Genomic DNA, 22,042 nt, shown 5'->3' with positions numbered 1-22,042 from the left:
TACAGAGCTTGCCTGGCATGTATAAGGCACAGGGGTTCCATCTGAAGCCCACCCCAAATAAAACAGGTATGCAGGCCTCCTCCACCTACAGAGGGTGTAACTAGATAGGTCATTTGGCAACGAGGATGAATATTTTTAAAGCTGTTGTCAACAGTAGAGTCAGCAAATCCCTGATGGCCAGCTACTCTAGCTAAATCAGTGAGTTCGAGGTTTAATGAGAGACCCTGTCTCAAAATAATAATAAATTTGGAGAGATGACTCCGCTAGTTAGAGCATGGACAACTCTTGCAGATCTGAGTTTGATTCCCAGGTACACACATCAGATGGCTCATCACTGACTGACAGCAGTTCCAGGGAATCTGACACCTGTAGCCTCCAAGAGTACCCACACTTGAATTCACACATATACAGGCATGCACACATGAAAAATTAAATGTTATTTTGTTAAAATTTAAATATAGAAGATTGAAAATATATCATTAGAAATAATAATTAGGCCAGGCAGTGGTGGTGCACGCCTTTAATCCCAGCACTTGGGAGGCAGAGGCAGGCGGATTTCTGAGTTCGAGGCCAGCCTGGTCTACAGAGTGAGTTCCAGGACAGCCAGGGCTACACACACAGAAAAACCCTGTCTCGAAAAAAACTAAATAAATAAATAAATAATAATTAGATGGCTAGAAGAAGATCCGAAGAAACCAATCTCTGGCATTCAACACACACATGTACACACCTATGCATGCACATACACATGCGTCTCTCTCACACATGCACACGTGTGCATGTATATACACACACTGGAGCGCACACACATGTATGTACATACTCAAACACCTATATATGCATTTCTCTCTCTCTCTCTCTCTCTCTCTCTCCATCACGCACACGAACACACACACACATGTGAATCTGTAAAGATAGTGTCATCTTCAGGTGACTAAAACTGCAGTTCCTAAGCTGGGTAGCTGAAGTCACCTGGACATTAGCTTCAAGCTTTTCACTACTGCTTTTAATATTTGTCTTTATGCTCAACTAAAGTATAATACTTAAACACCAAGTATCCACCGACTTCTGCAGGGAGCTGTATTTCACTCCATAATGCTTTGAAAACTGCTGCCTGCAGCAGAGTGGCGGAGTGCTCTCCAGTCTGGACCTGGCGTGTCTGTCTACACCCTCTACAGTTCCGCTCCTCCATAAAATCAGTGTGACTCAACCCTAGTGCATGTCATCCTCCCAGCAGTGGACTCTGCCTCCTTGGCATCTGAGCTAAGTGGACAGAACCATGATGTCCCAGTAAGAAAGCTTTGCATAGCCTACTAACAACCGATACCCCTATTGAGTTAGCCCTGCTTGCTTTCTCATTAACAGCATCAGCGGTCAGGGTTCTGAAACATTTCTGACTCCTCATACCCTCCTTGTTTCCCAGGTTCCCTCACCTGGCGTCTCCAGGTGCCTACCCAGGATCCTATGTGTGTTGATATCGCTGCCTAGTGCCTGTGCCCATTCCCTGAAGCCTGAAGCCACCACTCCCCCACCACACCCACCATCTATGTTGTCTGGGTTGCTCTGTCCGCTTCCTAATTCATTTTTCCACATTTACTTCCCAGCAATGTGTCACTTCTTGTTTGATTCTTTCAGTGGCTTTGACTTTAGAGCAAGGTTCTGGAAAGTTTTGGGGGACTCTACCTTGCTTCTGCTTAGTATTTCCCCCACACTCCTAGTTCTTTCTCACCCCAGAGCATCTTCTACCTTTGGGTCCTCTAGTCACTGTGCCTGGGATGTGATTATGTCTACTGGTTTCATCTGACCTCAGACCTTCATCTCCTGAACACAAGTGGATGCTAGGCTGAAGTATTTGGGTGGTAGCATTCTCAGTGAATTGAGGGTATTATTCCATTTCACAAAGGAGAAAATGGAAGCTTCCATAACTTTCTGCGGTTATAAAAGTAGAAAGTACATAGTGGGGTTTGAAGTTGAATACTCTGCCTTTCAGTGCCCAACATGACTATGGTCACCCTTCCACTTTATAAAAAAAGAAAAGCTGTCACCTCAGGTTTGGGTAAGAAAGGGTGGGCATAGACAAGATTATAACAAAATTCAGTACAGGAAGTAGGAATGGCTATTTCATATGGAAAAGAATTTACACTGAGAATTAGGTGTCTCATAATATTATTAATTAAGAGTGGAATTAAAGGTTGCCACCAGGTACCAGACTGTCAAGGGCACGATACTATAGTCAGGCCCTAAGATAAGGAACTGCTCTGAGAAAAATACACGCCCCCCACACACACACATCCATTGTTCTGAATAGAGCAGCCTCATATGCCAGCACCTTGTTCCCAGGGCTGACAACCTGAGTTCAAGGCCAGGAATTCCCATTATGGAAGCAGAAGGCTAATTCCCTCAAGTTGTCTCCATGCTACTGACATATGCACACATCTACCCAAAATGAGCAGATTAAACTGTCATTTAAAATTTAAATATACAAATTAAACCTTTGGGTCTCTAGTTTCTGAAAACAAGAGTCCTGCATACATCAGCAGAATTGAAATGATGAACAACACACCAAGAAAGAGATCCGCAGGGTCTGTAAGAGAGCAGGCCACACTGAGCGTGTAACTGCTAAAAGACAGTAGCCCAGCACTGGCTACCTGATTTAAACATAGCAGCCACAAAGAAAAAAAGTCCAAGTAGGAGGGGCACACGTCAGAAAGAAGTGGGAGGGTGGTGAGGATGATCAGGGACCCGGTTATCTAAGTGATTCGATGTGTGTGTATACACATGTGTGTATGTATATATGTGAAATTGTACATGAAAAATAAATTATAAAAACAAAACAGTTGCAAATGAAAAGAAAAAAAGGAAGAAGAAGGAGGAAGGAAGGAAGAAGAAAGAAAAAGAAAGAAAGAAAGAAAGAAAGAAAGAAAGAAAGAAAGAAAGAAAGAAAGAGGAAAGACAAATCCAAAAATGACAAATCCAAAAATGGAGGCTAGGGACTGACTTAGCAGTTAAGCACTTGACATACGAGCATGTGGATCCCCAGAACCCCAGGTAAATACACAACCCACCTGTGACTCCAGCATCAAAAGGCAGAGATGGGATCTCCAAAGCAAGCTGGCTAGCAAGACTCGCCATACCAAAGAATCTTGATTTGATTGTCAGACTGTCTCGAGATAAAAAACAATCAAAGATGATTCCTGACACTATCCTTGAGCCACCTTATGCATGTACACCCTTGTATGCACACAAACAAAACCACACATGCACACCCTATAAAAAATGAATAAGGAGGGCTGGAGAGATGGCTCAGCAGTGAAGAGCACTGACTGCTCTTCCAGAGGTCCTGAGTTCAATTCCCAGCAACCACATGGTGGCTCACAACCATCTGTAATGGGGTCTGATGCCCTCTTCTGGAGTGTCTGAAAACAGCAACAGGGTACTCACATAAATAAAAATGAATCAATCAAAAATTATTTTAAAATGAATAAGGAAAAGGGGGGAATAAAAAGATGAAATGGAAATACACAAAGGAGGAAGTGTAGGGCTCAATGATCACATGAATATCAATTTAATTTGAGGCAGTCCCATGCAGCCTAGGATAGCCTCAGTCTTGCTATGTAACTGAGAATAACCTTCAGTTTCGGAGGTAGAGGGAGGAGGATCAGCTCCCCTGTTCCCCAGTAAAAATAAGAACCAGCCAATAACTTGCCGATACTCTGCACTCGGAAGGCTGGTTCTGCCAGGGACCAGCTCATAGCCTCGCATTCTGACACGACTTTTATTCTCTCTGGGCTCTTCGTTGAGCGTTGAACCCTCCTCCCTTGTGCAAGCTATGTGGCCTTTACACAGCAGCACAGCGCCTGCTCTGGTGTTTCCCACCAGGCATGTAGCTGGTGCACAAACATACAAGCAGGCAGAACCATACAGATGGCTTCAGAACTATCCCACTCCCTTCCACTGTGCCCTTTGCTCCCCCTGCCCCCGCCCCGCTCCCAGCCCTTGCTCCCCCTGCCCCCGCCCCGCTCCCAGCCCTTTGCTCCCCCTGCCCCCGCCCCGCTCCCAGCCCTTGCTCCCCCTGCCCCCGCCCCGCTCCCAGCCCTTGCTCCTGGGACCCCCGTCACAGGAGTTTTTTCATTTCTGTTTTTGACCTTTCTCTCCAGAGTTTCTGACGGGGTGATTAAAAGTGTGCTGTGGCAAACCCTTCAAGCCCTGAACTTCTGCCACAAACATAACGTGAGTAACGTTTTCTAATGCTGGAAGCTCTCTGTACCGACTCTTCTGATGGAGAGAAAGAAAGACCCTGAGGACTAAGATCAAAGCAAGGGCCATAGGAGGAAGGCAGTTCCATCACTAACAGCTCGTCCCCTGGTTCCATGAGAACCAAGTTATGATGGCTTGTGAATCCAAAAGTGTATGGACTTAATGTTTTCCTCCACCACAGAATTGATTCCTAGCATTGTTTAAATTGGGTTAAAATAATTTTATATATTGTAGCCGGACGCATCATGGCACGTTTGGTTTTCTTCTTACCATAGGACTTCTGGGCACACACTAGCATATGTGCATATATGCACAGTACGTGTGTGTGTGTGTGTGTGTGTGTGTGTGTGTGTGTGTTTTGTTGAGTTGAGGGTACAAGCATGCACATGCGTGTGAGAGTTGGCTTCCTGAGGGTACATGCCTTGAGTGCATGGGAGTGTGCATGTGTGCGCACTTGCCTGTGTTGTGTTGGTTTGGAGGTCACACGCATGCATGTGTATACACGAGTGCAAGTGGTTGGTTGGGGCTCATGCATGTGTGTACGTGGGTGCATGTGATTGGTTGGGAAATGCGCATGGGTGTGCGGTTGCTTAGGGTCACATGCATGCATAAACATTGTGTGTGGTCGCTTGGGGCTCATGCATGTTCATATGTGCAATGGGGAGGCACACGCCACAGTGTGCATGTGAAAGACCAGAAAACAACTTTGAGGAGCTGATTCTCTCCCTCACCTTCACATGGGTTCCAAGGATAAGCCAGACTTGTGGAATGAGCTCCTTTACCTGCTGAGCAAATAAGAACAAGAATTCCTAGGCAAACTTAACAACCCCAAGATGAAAATCTCTTCTCAATGTCTCAATATGCTGGTTTCCTTATGCCCCTTGGTTATCATGTCAGTGTCGCTGGGGTTTGCCCTTTTGCTTCCAGCTTTTCTTTTTCTTTTCTTTTTTTTTTTTTTTTTTTTTTTTTTTTTTTTTTTTTTTTGGTTTTTTGAGACAGGGTTTCTCTGTATCCTGGCTGTCCTGGAACTCACTCTGTAGACCAGGCTGGCCTCGAACTCAGAAATCTGCCTGTCTCTGCCTCCCAAGTGCTGGGATTAAAGGCGTGAACCACCACTGCCTGGCTGCTTCCACCACTACTGCTTGCTTTTCAAACCTGCAACATTCAACTTGAATTGTGGTTCATGAATGGCGTGGTTCTTGGTAAAGGCACATGGACTCTCCTCTTGTTTCTGTTTCTTCATCTTCTACTGAAGTTCAAACAGGCACAGTGAAAAGTGAACAAACGTACTATATTGTGTTTCCCTCTTCAAAAGATCCAGACAGACGCAGTTTCTATGTATAACAATGATAGTTTTGGGTTTTTTTATTGGTTTGGTTTGGTTTTGGTTTCTGAGTCAGGGTTTCTCTGTGTAGCCCTGTCTGTCCTGGAACTCAATCTGTAGATCAATCAGGCTGGTTTCTAACGCACAGAGGTCCTCCTGCCTCTGCCTCTCGAGTGCTGGGATTAAAGGCATGTACCAACACTGTCCAGCTAACAATTATAGTTTTAATCTCTTTGATAATATACTGACATTTAGATAAAGTTTTTCTTTTACTTGACAAGATTCATACATGAAAATTGACAATTTAAATTTTTCCAGAAAAATGAAGGCGATATTTATCTGCTTTTCTTTCTTTCTTTCTTTCTTTCTTTCTTTCTTTCTTTCTTTCTTTCTTTTTTGTTTGTTTTTCAAGACAGGGTTTCTCTGTGTAGCCCTGGCTGTTCTGGAACTCACTCTGTAGACCAGGCTGGCCTCGAACTCAGAAATCCACCTGCCTCTGCCTCCCAAGTGCTGAGATTAAAGGCGTGCGCCACCACTACCTGACCTATTTGTTTTTCAATTGCAAACCGTGTATCTAACATTTAGACTAATAGGTACTGTTGATTCTTTGTCATTTTGATGGCTCAGATAATTGATCAAATATTATCTTACAGTGCATTCATCGGGATGTAAAACCTGAGAACATTCTAATAACCAAGCAAGGAATGATAAAGATTTGTGATTTTGGATTTGCACGAATTCTAAGTAAGTATAATCCTGTTTTACATTCTACCAATCTATAGAAATTGGTATCATTCATAGTCTTACTTAACCTAATGGATGGACACTAAGGTCTTTTTATTCAATGAAGGGGAAAACCTCATTTTACCCTTTTAGAGTCAGCTGACAATTCAGCTAGAATTTATTAGATGATATCTTTGCGAGCTTGGCCCCACAGGAGTGGAAGGGAGTCCTACGCTGCATTTCTGCTCTATAGGCACTTATAACCTAAAGTAAACGAGCTGAATGAATAAAGCAAGATGGTTGGCCATGAGGCACTAAACCAGATGGCTCCCTGGAGGGAGACAGCAACATGGGCTTGAGTGGCTGGAAAAACTCCACAGAGCTAGTGATGCTGTAAGAGTCAGCTGGAAATTACAGAGCCTCCCGGATTCGGAGGCAGTACTAAGGAAAAGCATATCAGCCCAGGCAGTGAGGGCCGGAGGGAGCAGGAGAGAACTAGTTCTAGAGAGAACTCCTGGCAGCACGCACTTTACTGTGACAGTGAGGATCCTTAGTGCTCCAGTGGTACCCAAAGGCGACCTGAAGCAAAACTGGCCAAGAGTTTCTGAGGCTGCTGTGCTCTGTGGTGCAAAGCAGTAGGACCCAAATGATACGCAGGTCCTGTCCTGCGGCTGAAAAGAGAAACTGACAAACTGAGACACTCCTAAGCCAGGAACTATGTAATAACTGCCTTCATCTCATGGAGTAAAAGATCCTGGTTAGAAATGATGGTCACAGATTTGTCAGGGACACTAGGAAATGTTCAAAGCCTAAAGAGATAGCTCAGGGTAGAGCACTTGTCTGGCTACATAGGGAGTTTGAGCTAGCCTGGGCTACACAAGTCTGAGGTCCAGAATTCCAATTCCCAGAAGCCATGTGAAAGCTGGATGCATAGCACGAATCTGTAACCTTGGTGTTCCTGGGACGAGACGAGAAACTGAAATAGGAACTCCAGAAACTCGCAGGCACGTAGCCTCAAGGACGCAGCAGAAAACCAGAGACTGCCTTGAACAAGGAAGGTGAAGGCCTGATGCCGGAGGTTGTCCCCCTGACCTACACGCTTGTGCATACACGTGCAGTATACACATACTCACATGCACATACCAAATTTAAAAAGAAAATGTTCAAGACATCATAGGCAAAAAAAAAAAAAAAAAGCTAGCTAAAATTAGACAGGCAACGTGAGTGAAATTGCACAGGAAACACATAGCGAAAAGGGCTGGGGCTCGGTTGGCAGAGTGCTTGCTTAGTGTGCTGGAAGCCCTGCACAAACCAGGCATGGAGGAACATAGCTGTAATCCAAGCACTTTAGGAGGTAGAGATGGGAGGATCGGAAGCTCAAGGTCATTGGTTAACCTTGACTAAATAGGGAGTTTGAGCCAGCCTGAGCTACACAAGATCTTGTCTCAAAAAAAAAGCTTATATAATTTTATGAAAGAGCCGCAGATAGTCAAGGCTGTTCTCTGTTCTGCATGTGGGGACTATTGATTGATGAGCTGCAGCCCTTGGATTCTGAGCTGTCTTCCGTGGTGGTCAGATTGCTATCTGGGTGTCCCTTACTAAGAGGAACTGTCACCCAGGTATAATAATGTACACCTGTATGTCCCGCTGTGTACAGATGAAGCAGCGGGATCCAGACTTCAAGGCCAGCATTAGCTACAAAACTGAATCTTGTCTCAAGCTGTAGTCCTGAGCTCAGGAGGTGAGGCAGGCAGAGTTCTATGAGTTTGAGGCCAGTCAGGGCTACATAGTGAGACCCTGTCTCAAACACACAAAACAAAACACATAACTGCCTGGCATGGTGGCACATACCTTTAATCCCAGCACTCGAGGGACAGGGACAGGCAGATCTCTGTGAGTTAGAGGCTACTCTGATCTATTTAGAGAGTTCCAGGACAGACAGGGCTATATGAAGAAACCTTGTTTCAAAAAGGAAAAAAGAAACATATTTATTCAGAGTGTGTGCATCCCACAGAGCACCTGTAGAGCTTAGGGACCTGACATAGTGAGTTCTTTATTACTACCGTGTACTTACCAAGGAAAGAATTCAGGTGGTCAAGGTTGGCAGCAAGCACCTTTACCCACTGAGCCATCTCACTGGCCCAGACCTATTTGTTTAAAAACAGAGTGGTACCCATTTCCAGTTCCTGCAGGCCACTATTTTACCAATTTTCTCCCATGTGACTCTTACCATTGAAAGGCCTATTGGGATTGTCCATAAATTTCCCTCTAGCCTCAGAAGAGAAAAACTGGGAGTCCAAGACCTCCAGCTCATGTAATATGGTGGATTGGGTTCCACCTACCTGATCATGGGCAGTGCAACCCTCAGGGCAATAAGACATGTCTAACCAGAGAGATTTCCCTAGCTCTCCATAGTCTGTCCATCAGACAGGCATGACTCATAGTCCAAGGAGTCAAACTGAGTTGTCACAATAGTCACAAAAGATGAACATAGAGAGTCATCGGGTGCAACCATCTAGGATGGCAGTGGTCTCTATGGCTGCCAGAGTGAACAGCCACAACCCATGGGGCTTAAAGCAGCAGAATGTGATCTCTCTTGGTCCTGGAGGTTCCTTCCTGCACCTTAGGCTGTCCTGTCTTCCACCTGGCAGCCACACCCTTCAGCATCTGCTCTAACTTACTGTTGTCCGGCTACCTCTGTGTCCCTGTGAGGCCACCTTGTAAACATACCAGCCCTGGGACTGGGGATTCAGCTCAAATGGTTAAGTGTTTGCTGTACAATCATGAGGACCTGAGTTCAATCCCCAGAACCCACATTTAAAAAATAAAAATCTAGATATTATGTTGTACGCTTACTTATAATCTTGGCTCTGTGGAGACAGAGACAAGCAGATCCCTGGCTGTGCTGGTCAGATAGCTTAGGCAGATTGGGAAATTCCAGGTAACAGTGAGAGTCTCAGTCTCAAATCAAGGTAAGGGTTAGGGATGTGGCTCAGATGCTGACATGTCTACCTAGCACACATGAAGTGCTACATAAGCCAGGGGTGCAGCTCCCCTCTAATCTCGAGGCTTGGAAGGTAGAGGGATGGGTATCAGGAGTTCAAGGACAACATGGATGCTTGAAGCCTGTCTTAAAACAACAACAAAACAAAAGGGACAGTGGCCTGAGGAATGACACCTGAGGCTGATCTTTGGCTACACACACTCATGCACGTATACACTCCCTCCCCCACCCTCCATGGGCTCCTACCAGTCTCTGGATTCAGGGTCCAGTTGACTTCACTGTGGCCTCACTGTAACTCAATAACACCTGTAAAGACCCCATTTCCAAACAAGGTCAGATTCACAGGTACCAGAAACTTCAAAACCTATGTTTTTTGGAGTTAACACAGTTTAGCTGACCACAAGCACTGTGCTCATGAAAAATGGAATCAAGTGGGGCTGGAGAGATGGCTCAGAGGTTAAGAGCCCTTGCTGTTCTTCCAATGGGCCAGGGTTCGATTCCCAGCACCTACATAGCAGTTCACAACTGTCTGAAATTACAGTTATAGGAGATCCGACACCCTCACACAGACATACATGCAGGCAGAGCATCAGTATACATAAGATCGTTTAAAATGTGTTTTAAAAAAAAAATAGAAACACTAGCTTAAACATAACAGAAATCCTCACACCTCACACCTGCCTGGGACAATTCTTTCACATTCTCCAGCTCAGTGGGGCCTTGGTTCAGTGAGTATCTTACTCAAGTGTCTGGAGGACAGCTGCCTCTGACTGAGCTGCTGCTCCAGGGAGTGGTCAGAGGTGCTGGGGCCGTGGGATGATGATGCTCAGCTGTCTGATGCTCTCCTTCACAGTTCCAGGAGATGCCTACACGGACTATGTTGCTACCAGGTGGTACCGAGCCCCTGAACTTCTTGTGGGAGACACAAAGTACGGTTCCTCTGTGGACATATGGGCTGTTGGCTGTGTTTTTGCAGAGCTCCTAACGGGTCAGCCACTCTGGCCAGGAAAATCAGATGTGGACCAACTTTATCTGATCATCAGGACACTGGGTATGGGTTACGCTTTGTGGCTTTCGTGTTCAATGTAGCACCTGCATGGCAGATACTGGAACAAACGCAAGAAGCTCACTGTTTCTCTAAGGCTCTGTGGGGAAGTCCTCTGGGCTGTCTGTTGTAGCAGAAGCCCAATCCTGTCTGAACACACAATGTCAGCAATGAGTCTACAAAGGCCTTGCCAAGAAAATCCACTAAGTCTGATCTAAATGGCAGCCAACATTTAAAGGGATATTAACACAATTCACTTGTATATTACTTTAAACATTATGAATTCTCAGTTTAAAGAAAAAAAAATCCTTGTAGTCTTGAGAGATGGCTCAGGGGTTAGAGCATAGATTGCTCTTGCAGAGAAGCAGTTTGGTTCCCAGCACCTGATTCAGGTGGCTCATAACTGCCTGTAACTCCAGTTCCAGGGGATTCAACGCCTCTGGCCCTGTACTCATGTGTGTAACCATCCACCCCCAACATACACATAAGTTAACTAGAATAACTCCCTTTCCCCAAACTAACCTTTTATTATTTTCTTAATATGTTTTTAATTGAAATAGAATTATATCACATTTTTCCTCCCTTTCCTCCTTTCAGCTTCAGCTATTTTCTTCCTTCCAACTCCTCACGTGCCCTCCCCCACTCTCAAGTTGATAGCTTATTTTTCTTTGACTATTACTGTTATATACGTGCACATATACGTATATGTGTGTGCTGGCTGGTTCTGTGTCAACTTGACATAAGCTAGTGTCATCAGAGAGGAAGGAGCTTCAGTTGAGGGAATGCCTCCATGAGATCCAGCTGTAAGGCATTCTCTCAATTAGTGATCAATGGGGGAAGGGCCCAGCCCATGGTAGGTAGTACCATCTCTGGGTTCTTTAAGAAAGCAGGCCGAGTAAGCAGCACCCTTCCATGGCCTCTGCATCTGCTCCTGCCTCCAGGTTCCTGCCCTGCTTGAGTTCCTGTCCTGACTTCCTTCAATGAGGAACAACAATGTGGAAGTGTGAGCCAAATGAACCCTTTCCTCCCCAACTTGCTTGTTTTGGTCACGGTGCTTCCGCATAACAGAAACCCTAACTAAGACCATGCGTATTACACATGCACACGCACACGCACACGTGCACGCGCACCCCTGACGAGGCCGACTCTCCTTCTCCCAGCAGCCATCAGTACCCCGTTGTTCTTTGGTAGGAGTCAGACCCCAGGGAACTTCCTCCTTCCTCAGTAGCATGGCTGGTGCTGCTGCTGTTTGTTTAAGCAGCCATTTCTAGAAGAGACTGTTTGCAGCAGACTTCCTGGTATTCTGGCTCTTACAGTCTTTCCACACCCTCTCCTGGATGTAACTTGAATCATAGATGTAGAAGCTGTGATGTAGATGTATCCGTTGTGGGGGGCTCCCCATGATCGGCAGAGCTCAGTATGATCCGGTTATGGTTGTCTGTGATGGTCTCCATTTGCCATAAGAGAGGCCTCTTTGATGAAGGGTGGTAGCTGTACTTGCCTGTGGGTGTAAGTGCAAGATTTGAGTGTGGTAAAGAATTATTGCTGCTCTATAAAAGTGGCTGCAGTAATTCTATCTAAGGTCATGACCTCATTTGGCCAGGGAAGCCGGTTAGGTTTCTAGTACCCTTCCACTGACTAATGGGCCTTCAGTCCAGTCAGACAACTGTTGCTTGCCTCCGACCCATGAGTGCCACTTATTGCACCTTTCTGCATCTCTTGCCATGTTGATAATTGTCCTGGTTCACAGATGTTGCAGCTGTTTAATTGCTTCCCTTCTTTGGCAGCTCTCACTGTATTTTATATAAGTAAAAAAAAAATATTAAAATCATTTTTAAAAACTGTTAAGGATGTTACATTTTATTTAAAGATTTGCTTTATTTTGGCCAGGTATGGTGACACATGTCTTTAATCTCAGCACTGGGGAGACAGAAGCAGGAGAATCTCTGTGAAGTAGAGGCCAGCCTGGTCTCCATAGTGAGCTTCAGGCTAGACAAGGCCATGTATAAAGACACTAGCTCAAAAAATAATCACCATTAACAACAACACAAGATTTGTTTTAGTGTGTGTTTGTGTGTGTGTGTGTGTGTGTGTGAGTGTGTGTGTGTGTGAGTGTGTGTGTGTGAGTGTGTGTGTGTGTGAGTGTGAGTGTGTGTGTGTGTGTGTGTGTGAGTGTGTGTGTGAGTGTGTGTGTGTGTGTGTGTGTGTGTGTGTGTGTGTGTGTGTGTGTTTGTGTGTGTATGAGATTCTGGAAGCAAGCCCTCTTCCACTGAGCTCTCCACTAGCCCACTTGGAACCTTGTTTCATGAGCTTTGGTCACTGTGTTATCCTTGACAGTCAGAAGTTAAATCTTCTGTGTCTGGAAGGGGATAGCCCATGTAGACCACAGACCCACTCTAGGAGCCTGCAAGTAAACCCATTGGCCCCCCTGTGGATGAACACCAGAATCTTTCCATCTTTCCTGAAACTGCTCTGGAGTTCCACCTGCTGGTCGGTTCTCTGCTTCCTCTCTAGCTCTTTCTCCTGGGCAACAGGAACTTATGGGCAGAGCATCACTACAGGGCACACCGTCTGTGTGTGGGTCTGTTTGCTCAGCTCCCTAACTCCTTAGACAGACCTGAAGTGAATCCTGTTCACATGACCAGCTGATGAACCTCCTTTTCCTCACTGATGCAATGGAGATGAGAACTCGCAGTTCTCAGGCTGGGCTCCAGTGGTAGAGTGCTTGCAGAGCGTGCATAAATGCCTAGGTTTGATCCTGGCACTGCATGACTCGGGCATGGTGGCCCATGCTTGTGATTCCAAGATGTGGGAAGCAGAAGCAGGAATATTAAAGAGTTTAAGGTCAGAGTCAAGGACACCATAGGAAAACCTATTCACAGAGACTGATCTGCCAACTTCGGAACATGCATGGGACTAACCTAGGCCCTCTGTACATATGTAACAATTGTGTAGCCTGGGCTTCATGTGGGACTCCTTACAGTAGGGGCAGGGGCTGTCTCTGACTCTGCTGCCTGCCTTTGGGACCCTTTCCCCCGATTGGGCTGCCTCAATAGGGGAAGATGGGCCTAGTCTTACCTCAACTTGAAATGCCAAGGATGGTTGATATCCACAGGAGGCCTGCCCTTTTCTGAAGAGAAAAGGAGGAAGAGTAGATGGGTGTGGGAGAAGGACTGGGAGGAGAGGAGGGAGGGAAACTGAGGTCAGGATGTAAAGTAAATTAATTAAAGAGTTCAAGATCATGCTTGACTTTGAGGCCAGTCTGGAATAGACAAGACCCTACCTCAAAGGAAAACTAAAAAGAACTAAAGAAAGGAGGGAAGAAGGGAGGGAGGGAAGGAGGGAGGGAGGGAGGGAGGGACCAGCAATTCTATTGAGAGATCCTTAGGAAAGCAGATGAAGAGCCCAGTGCTCTGTCACTTAGTCTTAGATGGAACCTGACTGGTGTTAGAGATTAGAGCTAATGCTTTGAATCTATGTGTCCACACACTGAAGGTCCTTGTCCCCAATTGGTTTTTGATCTATCAAGAGCGTTGGATAGAGAGTAGTCCTTACCTGAGCATAGGGGCCTTTGCCCAGGCTCACACTACCCCTGTCTGGAGAAAGCACTCAGGCTTCCTTAATACCAGCATCTTAGGGGATTTTATGATACACTTTATGATTTTCATGAGCTTTGTGGTTTGTATTTTACAGGAAAGCTGATCCCAAGGCATCAGTCTATCTTTAAAAGTAACCAGTTTTTCCGTGGCATCAGTATACCTGAACCAGAGGACATGGTAAACGGCTCTGTGTTAGATGGTTTATTATTTGTGCTGTTTCTTTCTGTATGGAGGTGGTTGTTTCATGTGTATGCTTTGGGCTGCTGCTTTCCATATGAAACACAGATGTAAAATTAAAATAAGTCAGTTTAAAATGTATAAGCCACACACAGTAGGAGACGACAGAATTCCCAACTATTCAAGGTGCTGGATATTTGAACTCAAGAGCTCCAAGCCAGCCTGGGCAGTTTTAAGGTCCTGACTCAAAATTATTTCTAAAAATCCAGGCATGGCAACATGGCTGTAATCCTGACACTCAGAAGGTTGAGTAACACAGTTTGATGCCAGCCCCGGCTATACAACAAATTCTGGAGTGCAGCAGCCAGAGCTATATAGTGAAACTGTCACCAAAAAACAAAATCAAAACAACAGCAACAAAACAGGAGCAGAGATACTCACAGGATAAGAGTGGTTGTCGCACAAGCCTGGGGATCCGGTGGAAACAGGTGACTGTGGCTGTACCTACCCTCAGCCCCAGTGGTGGGAACAGGGAGCCTTAGAGATTGCTGACTGTCAGTCCAGCTTAAAAGCAGCTCCAGGTTCAGTGATAAACGGTCAAGGGAGTAGGGAGGCGTATGACAGACTCCCAGTGGCCTCCTCCGGCCTCCTCGTACAGGTATGTGGTTTTACACATTGTCCCGCGTGTGTACCTACTCCTCCCCCACATGATATTAAAATAATAATAATTAATAAAGATGATGGGAGGAAAACAAGTTTACCTGTTTTATCTCTTGCATTATTCAAATACATTTAAATTTAAATCATGCTTGGTACCCAACACAACACCTTGATGTTTTTGCTCAAACACTGAAGTTAACTTTGCATCAACTAATTACTTTATCATAAATAGTGCTTCAACCCATTTTCTTTAATTTGAAGATAGGCTCTGCCTTTATTATTCCCCAGCTTATAGAACAAAGCTGAGAGAAACAGAAATAAATAAAAATATTTTCAAGTCCAACTCAGTTTACTTATGTAATCCTAGCACATAGGAGACAGTAACAGCAAGATCATGAGTTCAAGTCCAGCCTGAAACATAGACTCTGTGCTATACATCACCCTCCACAAAGCAAAACAAACAAAAAACCCATACCTTTTTGTTGCAGGATATTTGATCACATTGTGAACTCTGAGGTTGTTTTATTTACTAAAACAAACCTTTTTCTACTTGTGATATGATCCAGCCTTTAATACACATCTTTAATCCCTCTGGCTGGAATATTGACACACCCTTAGTACACACCTTTAATCCTAAACAATGAAAGTAAAGTTAGTTTGTAGACATGAGAAACACCCATATCTGAAAGGGATGTCTAATTGAGTGGCAGACAAAGTGACAAATCAGAGAAAGATTTGACAGGATCGGATATGCCCAACCCTCACCAGGAGAGGAAAGGGAAGGTACTTAAGAGAGCAGTACAAAGAGGGGAGAGGGGAGGGGGGATGAAGGTGAGAGAGGGGAGGAGGAGGGGAGAAGGGAAGGGAAGAGGGGAAGAGAAGAGGGGAGGTGACTGTTTAACTGGGACAGTTACAAAGAGACAGGTTGCAGAGAGAACAAGCTAGACATGATGAAGATAGAACATGCCAGAGAATAAGAAGCCAGAAAATTAGGACAGATTTCCAAAGTTAGTTTGAGGCCACGCAGAGCAAAAAGTCAGAGGCTGAGAGAGAAGCCAGATTGAGTCAGTCAGCTTGGAGAGGTGTTTGAGCCAAAACAGTTTGAGTTGGACCAACCAGCACCAATTACAGCACTTAATTACAAAATTAAGAAAGCACTCTATTTTTATATTTCTTGAACCTTATACCATACTATGAAATTATGTAAAAACATGTTTTTAAAAAAACTTCAAAAGGGTTATCAAGCATACTAAGGGTGTTTCTTCAAAGTGTTCTAATTGTCAGGTACACACACAGGGTGGAAGAGTGTTTGCCTAGCATGCATAAGGCCTGTAAAGTTCCCCAGGACTATGACATACATACATACATACATACATACATACATACACACACACACACATATTCATTACTTTGTGGTTATGTGACACTAAAATTCTTTGTTTTCCAGGAGACTCTTGAAGAAAAATTCTCAAATATTCAGCCTGTGGCTTTAAGTTTCATGAAGGTATGTGGGAATTAACTATAAATTATAATGATTGGGCCTGTATATAATTATTCAGCATGGAGGTGGGGAGTTGTGAGGAATACAGAGTCAATGTAGGAGATGGCAATGTAAGATGATAGGAGGGGAAGGGTGATAATGGCGGGGGGGGGGGTGGTGGGGAAGGCATACCCATGTGCCTGATGACCTAATTTTAATCTCTGGAACCCCCCACAAAATGGAGAGAACTGGCTTCACAGAGTTATCCTTTGGCCCCACCCCTCACCCCAACATGTTCCACAACATACATGCCAGGCATATGCATCCTCTCACACACAAACAACGTTTAAATTACCTTATAGAAAGAAATGAACTCCACCTTGGATGTTGCAGTCTGTCACACTCTGACTCCAGACCTTTTACCAGGTTTGAAGCTTGCTTGCTGAAAGGTGCACTTCCAAGGACTGGTCCACATTATCAGTGCTCAAATGAGCAAGACACTGTTCTCAGTCTGAAGCTCCAGAGAACTCAGAATGGCAGTCTCTTCTTAGACTCTGAAAATGCTCTTTAAATAAACACAACTCATTTAGTGGACAACATCTCCATAGATTGGAAACCCCACATAAGAATGTGAGTGAACTCAAGATGTATTTGAAAGTGTGGTGGTTAGTTTTAATTGTCAACATGTTTATAGCCTAAAATCACCTGGGAAATGAGGGATTATCTAGATTAGGTTGGCCTATGGGCAAGTCTGTGGCAGATTACCTTGATTAAATTCATTGAGGTCGGAAGCCCTGCCCACAGTGGGTGGAACCATTCCCTGGGCCTCAGCTCCGATTGTGTGAGAGTTGAGAAGGTAAAGTTGGGCACTAAGGTGAAGCTCTAACTCGCCAATGTCTGCTCTTGTAGATGTAATGTGACTAGCTCCTCCCCAGTCCTTTTTTTTGTTTTCTTATCTCTTCAACAACACTGATACTAGTATCTAATATATAAAAGGTACTTATTATATATCACTGAAATAAACTAAATAGATGAATGTTATTTACTAATAAACCCACATGGTAATTTTCAATTTCCCAGAGGCTGATGGTTGACACATTTTGTGTTTGCTCAATTGTCTATCTTTAGTGTAATTTTGGGTCATTTATCTGATTCTTACTGTGTGTATATACATACTCAGGCCACAATGTGTGTGGAGGTCACAAGGCAGCTTGTGGAAGTTAGTTTTTTGTTCTCCTCTGGGGGTTCCTGGGATCGAACCCTTGTCAGTCTTGGCAGCAATCACCCTTACTCTGATCCAGGCAACCAGCTTATGCTGTTCAGGGATCAAACCCAGAACCTCATGTGTGCTAGGCAAGGACCCAACCACCTACGTCCCAGACTGGACGCTTGCCTTCCTAAACCATGTCTGCCAACCTCTTAAATCTCTTTTACTTTTTCTCCCTTTCCGAAGGGGTGTCTGAAGATGAATCCCGACGAGAGGCTGACCTGTGCCCAGCTCCTGGACAGTGCCTACTTCGATTCTTTTCGAGAGGATCAAATGAAAAGAAAAGCCCGGAGTGAGGGGAGAAGCCGAAGGCGGCAGCAGGTACCTCTCTGTTCCCAACTTGAGGCAATAAAATTGATTTCTCCCTTTTCTGCTTTTTCCAAGTGAGGCAGCAGCAACACTTCTGATTTAGTTGTATTTATCTCAGTAGATATTGGTGATTGCTGTAATATAACCTACAACTGTGAGCTTGTTGAAGAATCTTACTCTAATCATACATCCCTACAGCAGGATCTGTCAATCATGTTTCCCAGGTCAGTCTCCAGTTTGTCGGCTCAAGTGACCCTCCTGTCTCAGCCTTTCAAGTAGCTGGGATTAGAGGTGAACAGTGTTGTGTTCAGTTTGCGTTTGAATCACATATTGCATCCTTTCTGCTACATTGATTGGATATACAACCTGCCAACGATGTACCTAAAACCTAACAAGAGCACCCTGACCACAACTGTTGAATTTCCGCCACCACTGGGACAGACTCCACCCCTTCCGGTAGCCTCTAGCTGCCTGTCTCTTGCCCATGTAGGCAGCCAAAACTGTCTTTTCTAGGCTTCTCCTAGAAGCCAAGTACTAACCTTTCCAGATCAAAAGGAAGACGCCAGGGCTGGGACTAGTTCAGTGATGAAGCACTTGCCCAGCAATCAAGAACTATCATACAGTGAGCTAGTATTACAGAACAAGATGGCAGACTCTCATGAGAAGCGTTGACTCTACCAAAAACTTCAATATTAAAACATAAACCATGATAGTAGGTTTGTCTTAAATTTTTTTCTCCTCATCAGTATCAAAAATAAATAATATCTAACCTATAAAAGGCACTTAACACATATCATTGAAATGAATTAATAGATGAATGTTATTTATCAATAAGCCTACATGGTAACTTTCAATTTATCAGTGGCTGATGGATGATATATTTGTGTTTACTTAATCTGCCATCTTTGATCTAATTTCTGGTCATTTATTTGTTCACTACCACATGATCCATAAAGGAAGTGTAACTGGGACAAAAGGTCATGTCCACCATCCCTGAAAACATGGAAAAAGCCTGGTACTCCTTTGTTCTAGGGGTTGCTCTGCAGATCTTGTCTGAGGGTAGCTCTCCCCCCACCCCCTCCCTCTTTTTCTCCATGTCTGTCACATCCCACTCTCAGATGGCTTGGCCATCCTGGCACATACTGACACTGCTAGTCTCTTAATAAAGTCCTTTCCAGGTTTTACAAGAAGCATCTCCTTCCCTTGAAGGCTCAATCATATTTGTCTCTTACACATATCATACCAGCTCTGTCTAATACTCTCCCCGCCCCCTACCTCAAGGCCCAGTCTCAGTCTCCAGGCCCTTTCTCCTAATAAACCTCCTCCCAAAGGGTGGTTATAGATCAGTATCCTTTCCGGGATGAATGGCCGCCATTCCGTTTTCATTATATATAAAAGAAAGGACAAGGAAGGAGGAGGAAGGGGGACTAGATGTGAACTCTGGATCCTTTAATGGTAAGCAATGACTTCCTTAAGACCAGTGTCAATGGATGTAGGAAAAGACCTACATCCATTTAAAGCATGATATAAGCAGAAATGTTATCTCCAGGGATTCTTGTGGAATAGCTGGTGGAAAATGCAGTTTTAAATATCAACTGCATACTCAGAAATACCATACTGAGGTAAGTAACAGTATGCCTGTAGGAACCCCAAAATAACTCACAGAACCGTATTTCCCTTCAGGTATCAAAGGAACATGATTTTTTTTTTTTTTTTTGAAAACAGAACAAGCATAATTTTAAAATTGGTGACTTTTGACATCTTCGCACTGTGAATGTGTGTTTTGCTGTTTTTTTTTTTTTTTTTAAACACTTTTAACCCAAGTGGTACCTGTGGGAATGGTTTTCAGATTACTCTCTCACATTTGTCTTGTTCTGTTAGAATCAACTGCTGCCTCTTATACCTGGAAGCCACATCTCCCCAACACCTGATGGAAGAAAACAAGTCGTCCAGTTAAAATTTGATCATCTTCCAAACATTTAGGAAGACGACCCCCCATCCTTCCCAGTGCATTCTTTTACTATGTATACATATGTACACAATAGGGAGCCTCGGCATCCCAAATGCAGTGAGCGACGGACGTGAATGTGAAGGCATCTCTGATCACCACAGGCTCTTTCCCTGTGCTTTCTTCATGCCAACTTCATCTCCTAGAACATTCTCTTTAAACACTGTAATGCCAAATGGCACATGCAAGAGAGAGACAGAGACAGAGACAGAGACAAACACTGACACTTCCAGTTTCACTGGAGCTGGACTTCCTTAGGCAATCCGTGGACTTAACGTTTTGCCTTATGGAAACATTTCCACATAGTGTCTCACTTCAGCTGGCTATGTGACATTCCGAAGCAGACCCAGATCTGTTGTCTGTGGAGGGGATGGCCCTGAGCCTCCGCACTGGAATTTCTTCTCAGTGTAGCTGGATCTTACTTTAGTCTGCGTTTATGTTGCTTCGGCATGGTGGTCATGAAAGGTGGTCTAGGTTACCTCTTGACTCCACAGCAGATGCCATTCTCCTTCTCATGGGGAAATGATGAGTCTGCTTTTAAATGAGCTAGAGAAAATTCCAAACAAGACCAGTAGTGGACAGACTACAAGGAATCATCCACCATCTCACAGTAATGCCCCTGAGCCCCTGAACCACCCCTGGCTGCCTACTCTAAGGCTACCTGGTGCACCACAGTTTCTTTATTTTTTTTCTTCTTCTTCTTCTTTTTTTTTTTTTTTTTTTTTTTTTGTTTTGTTTTGTTTTGTTTTGTTTTTTCGAGACAGGGTTTCTCTGTGTAGCCCTGACTGTCCTGAAACTCACTCTGTAGACCAGGCTGGCCTCGAACTCAGAAATCCGCCTGCCTCTGCCTCCCAAGTGCTGGGATTAAAGGTGTGTGCCACCACCGCCCAGTTTTTTTTTTTTTTGTTTTTTTTTTTTTTCCGTTTTAAAATCTATTTGTGGATATGAGAAAAAGGAAAAGGAGGGGAGAGAAACCGCATGTGTGAAAGTTGAAGGATAAGCTGGAGGCCAGCCTGGGCTACATAGCAAGGCCTTATCTCAACACCTATTCCCTAAGGTTGCTTGAAGCAAGTCCTTGCTGCTGATTATATAAAATATGAATAATTCCTACATATGTAGGATGTCATTGTTGTCATTGTTGAAACATCTAAAGATCTTGCTAGAGGTAGAAGTTTACTAAATGTTCTTCACATTGGTGGGTATCTGACCTCATTACAGTTAGATTGAAATATCAAAGGATGAGTATGTATTACTCTACATCTTAGAATTACACCTGTCTCAGCTGCCTTAAACTCCACAGGTTCAGTTACGGCCCCAGTGAAAGGCTGGGGCCGTAACTGAACCTGTGGAGTTCTCACCTACGTGCAGGAAACCCTTGGGTTTCACCTCCAGCATGGAGCAAAACAGCTGTAGTCACACCTACCGGAAAGTAGAAATTCAAAGTCACTGTCCTTGACTGCGTATACAACTGCGCTAAACTTCTCCCAGCATGAAGGTCCGTGTTTGTATCAGGGCAGAAAGGGAGATTCCACGGTCAAGGCCAGCCAACGCTGCTTAGTGAGTTGAGGCTTTTCCCCAAAACAAAACCAACAAAAAGCAAACTAATGGGAGTTGTTGATGGTAGTCGCTGGCCATTTTTCTAAATATCATCTCGCTGAAGAAGATGCTTAGTTTATTTTAGAATGCATTAATGTGGACACTGGTTTATTTCAGATCGCTTGAAATGGTATCTATTGTTAATTAGCATTTAATAATTACAGTGGTAGTCTAAACTATTGCAGTTTACTACAAAGTAGTTTTGATTGAATTATATTAAACATAATATTATGGATTTAAAAAATTTAACTTAAGATGTTTTGGAAAGCTATATAAGAATTAAACACTTTAGTGACTTCATATTTGTGTATATACCTTGACTGTTCTTTAATTTATTTTAATAAAAGCCAGAAACATTTCCGTCTCCTCATTTTTATTCAAATCAATAATTGATTATCTAATGCTCTATACTTAAGTGAGAAAAACTGTCCTCTTTCTGTGAATTCTACCATGTGCTTTCCAACAGTTTGCAATATCTGAACAGCTGACACAGCAAACTGTTCTTGTGGGGATTTTTACAAATGGGAAACTAACAATCTCTTCCAGGCTGACCAGCCAGATACTTAGCCCTGAGAGCATCTTGGCAACTTTAC

At 44.1% G+C, this 22,042-nt stretch overlaps 1 protein-coding gene across 5 annotated transcripts in view; it reads left to right on the top strand.

The window, feature by feature from the left end:
• Window positions 1–20,889, top strand: part of Cdkl4 (cyclin dependent kinase like 4) — a 40,609-nt gene extending 19,720 nt beyond the window's left edge. For 4 of the 5 annotated variants that reach the window (XM_076942349.1, XM_034514442.2, XM_076942347.1 and 1 more), the window contains exons 4-10: window positions 4,158–4,230; window positions 6,235–6,325; window positions 10,162–10,359; window positions 14,047–14,129; window positions 16,237–16,293; window positions 17,723–17,857; window positions 19,727–20,889. In XM_076942349.1, the coding sequence (XP_076798464.1) occupies window positions 4,158–4,230; window positions 6,235–6,325; window positions 10,162–10,359; window positions 14,047–14,129; window positions 16,237–16,293; window positions 17,723–17,857; window positions 19,727–19,828 (739 nt within the window). In that variant the 3' untranslated portion in view covers window positions 19,829–20,889. Of the gene's footprint in view, window positions 1–4,157; window positions 4,231–6,234; window positions 6,326–10,161; window positions 10,360–14,046; window positions 14,130–16,236; window positions 16,294–17,722; window positions 17,858–17,963; window positions 18,070–19,726 lie in introns of all 5 variants that reach the window. The other variant, XR_013113334.1, reaches the window with a different exon arrangement.
• The last annotated feature ends 1,153 nt before the right edge of the window (window positions 20,890–22,042 follow it).

The sequence above is a fragment of the Arvicanthis niloticus genome, chromosome 11, assembly GCF_011762505.2.
Source record: "Arvicanthis niloticus isolate mArvNil1 chromosome 11, mArvNil1.pat.X, whole genome shotgun sequence".
Taxonomy (NCBI): Eukaryota; Metazoa; Chordata; class Mammalia; order Rodentia; family Muridae; genus Arvicanthis; species Arvicanthis niloticus.
This window is presented reverse-complemented; position numbering and strand designations above follow the sequence as displayed.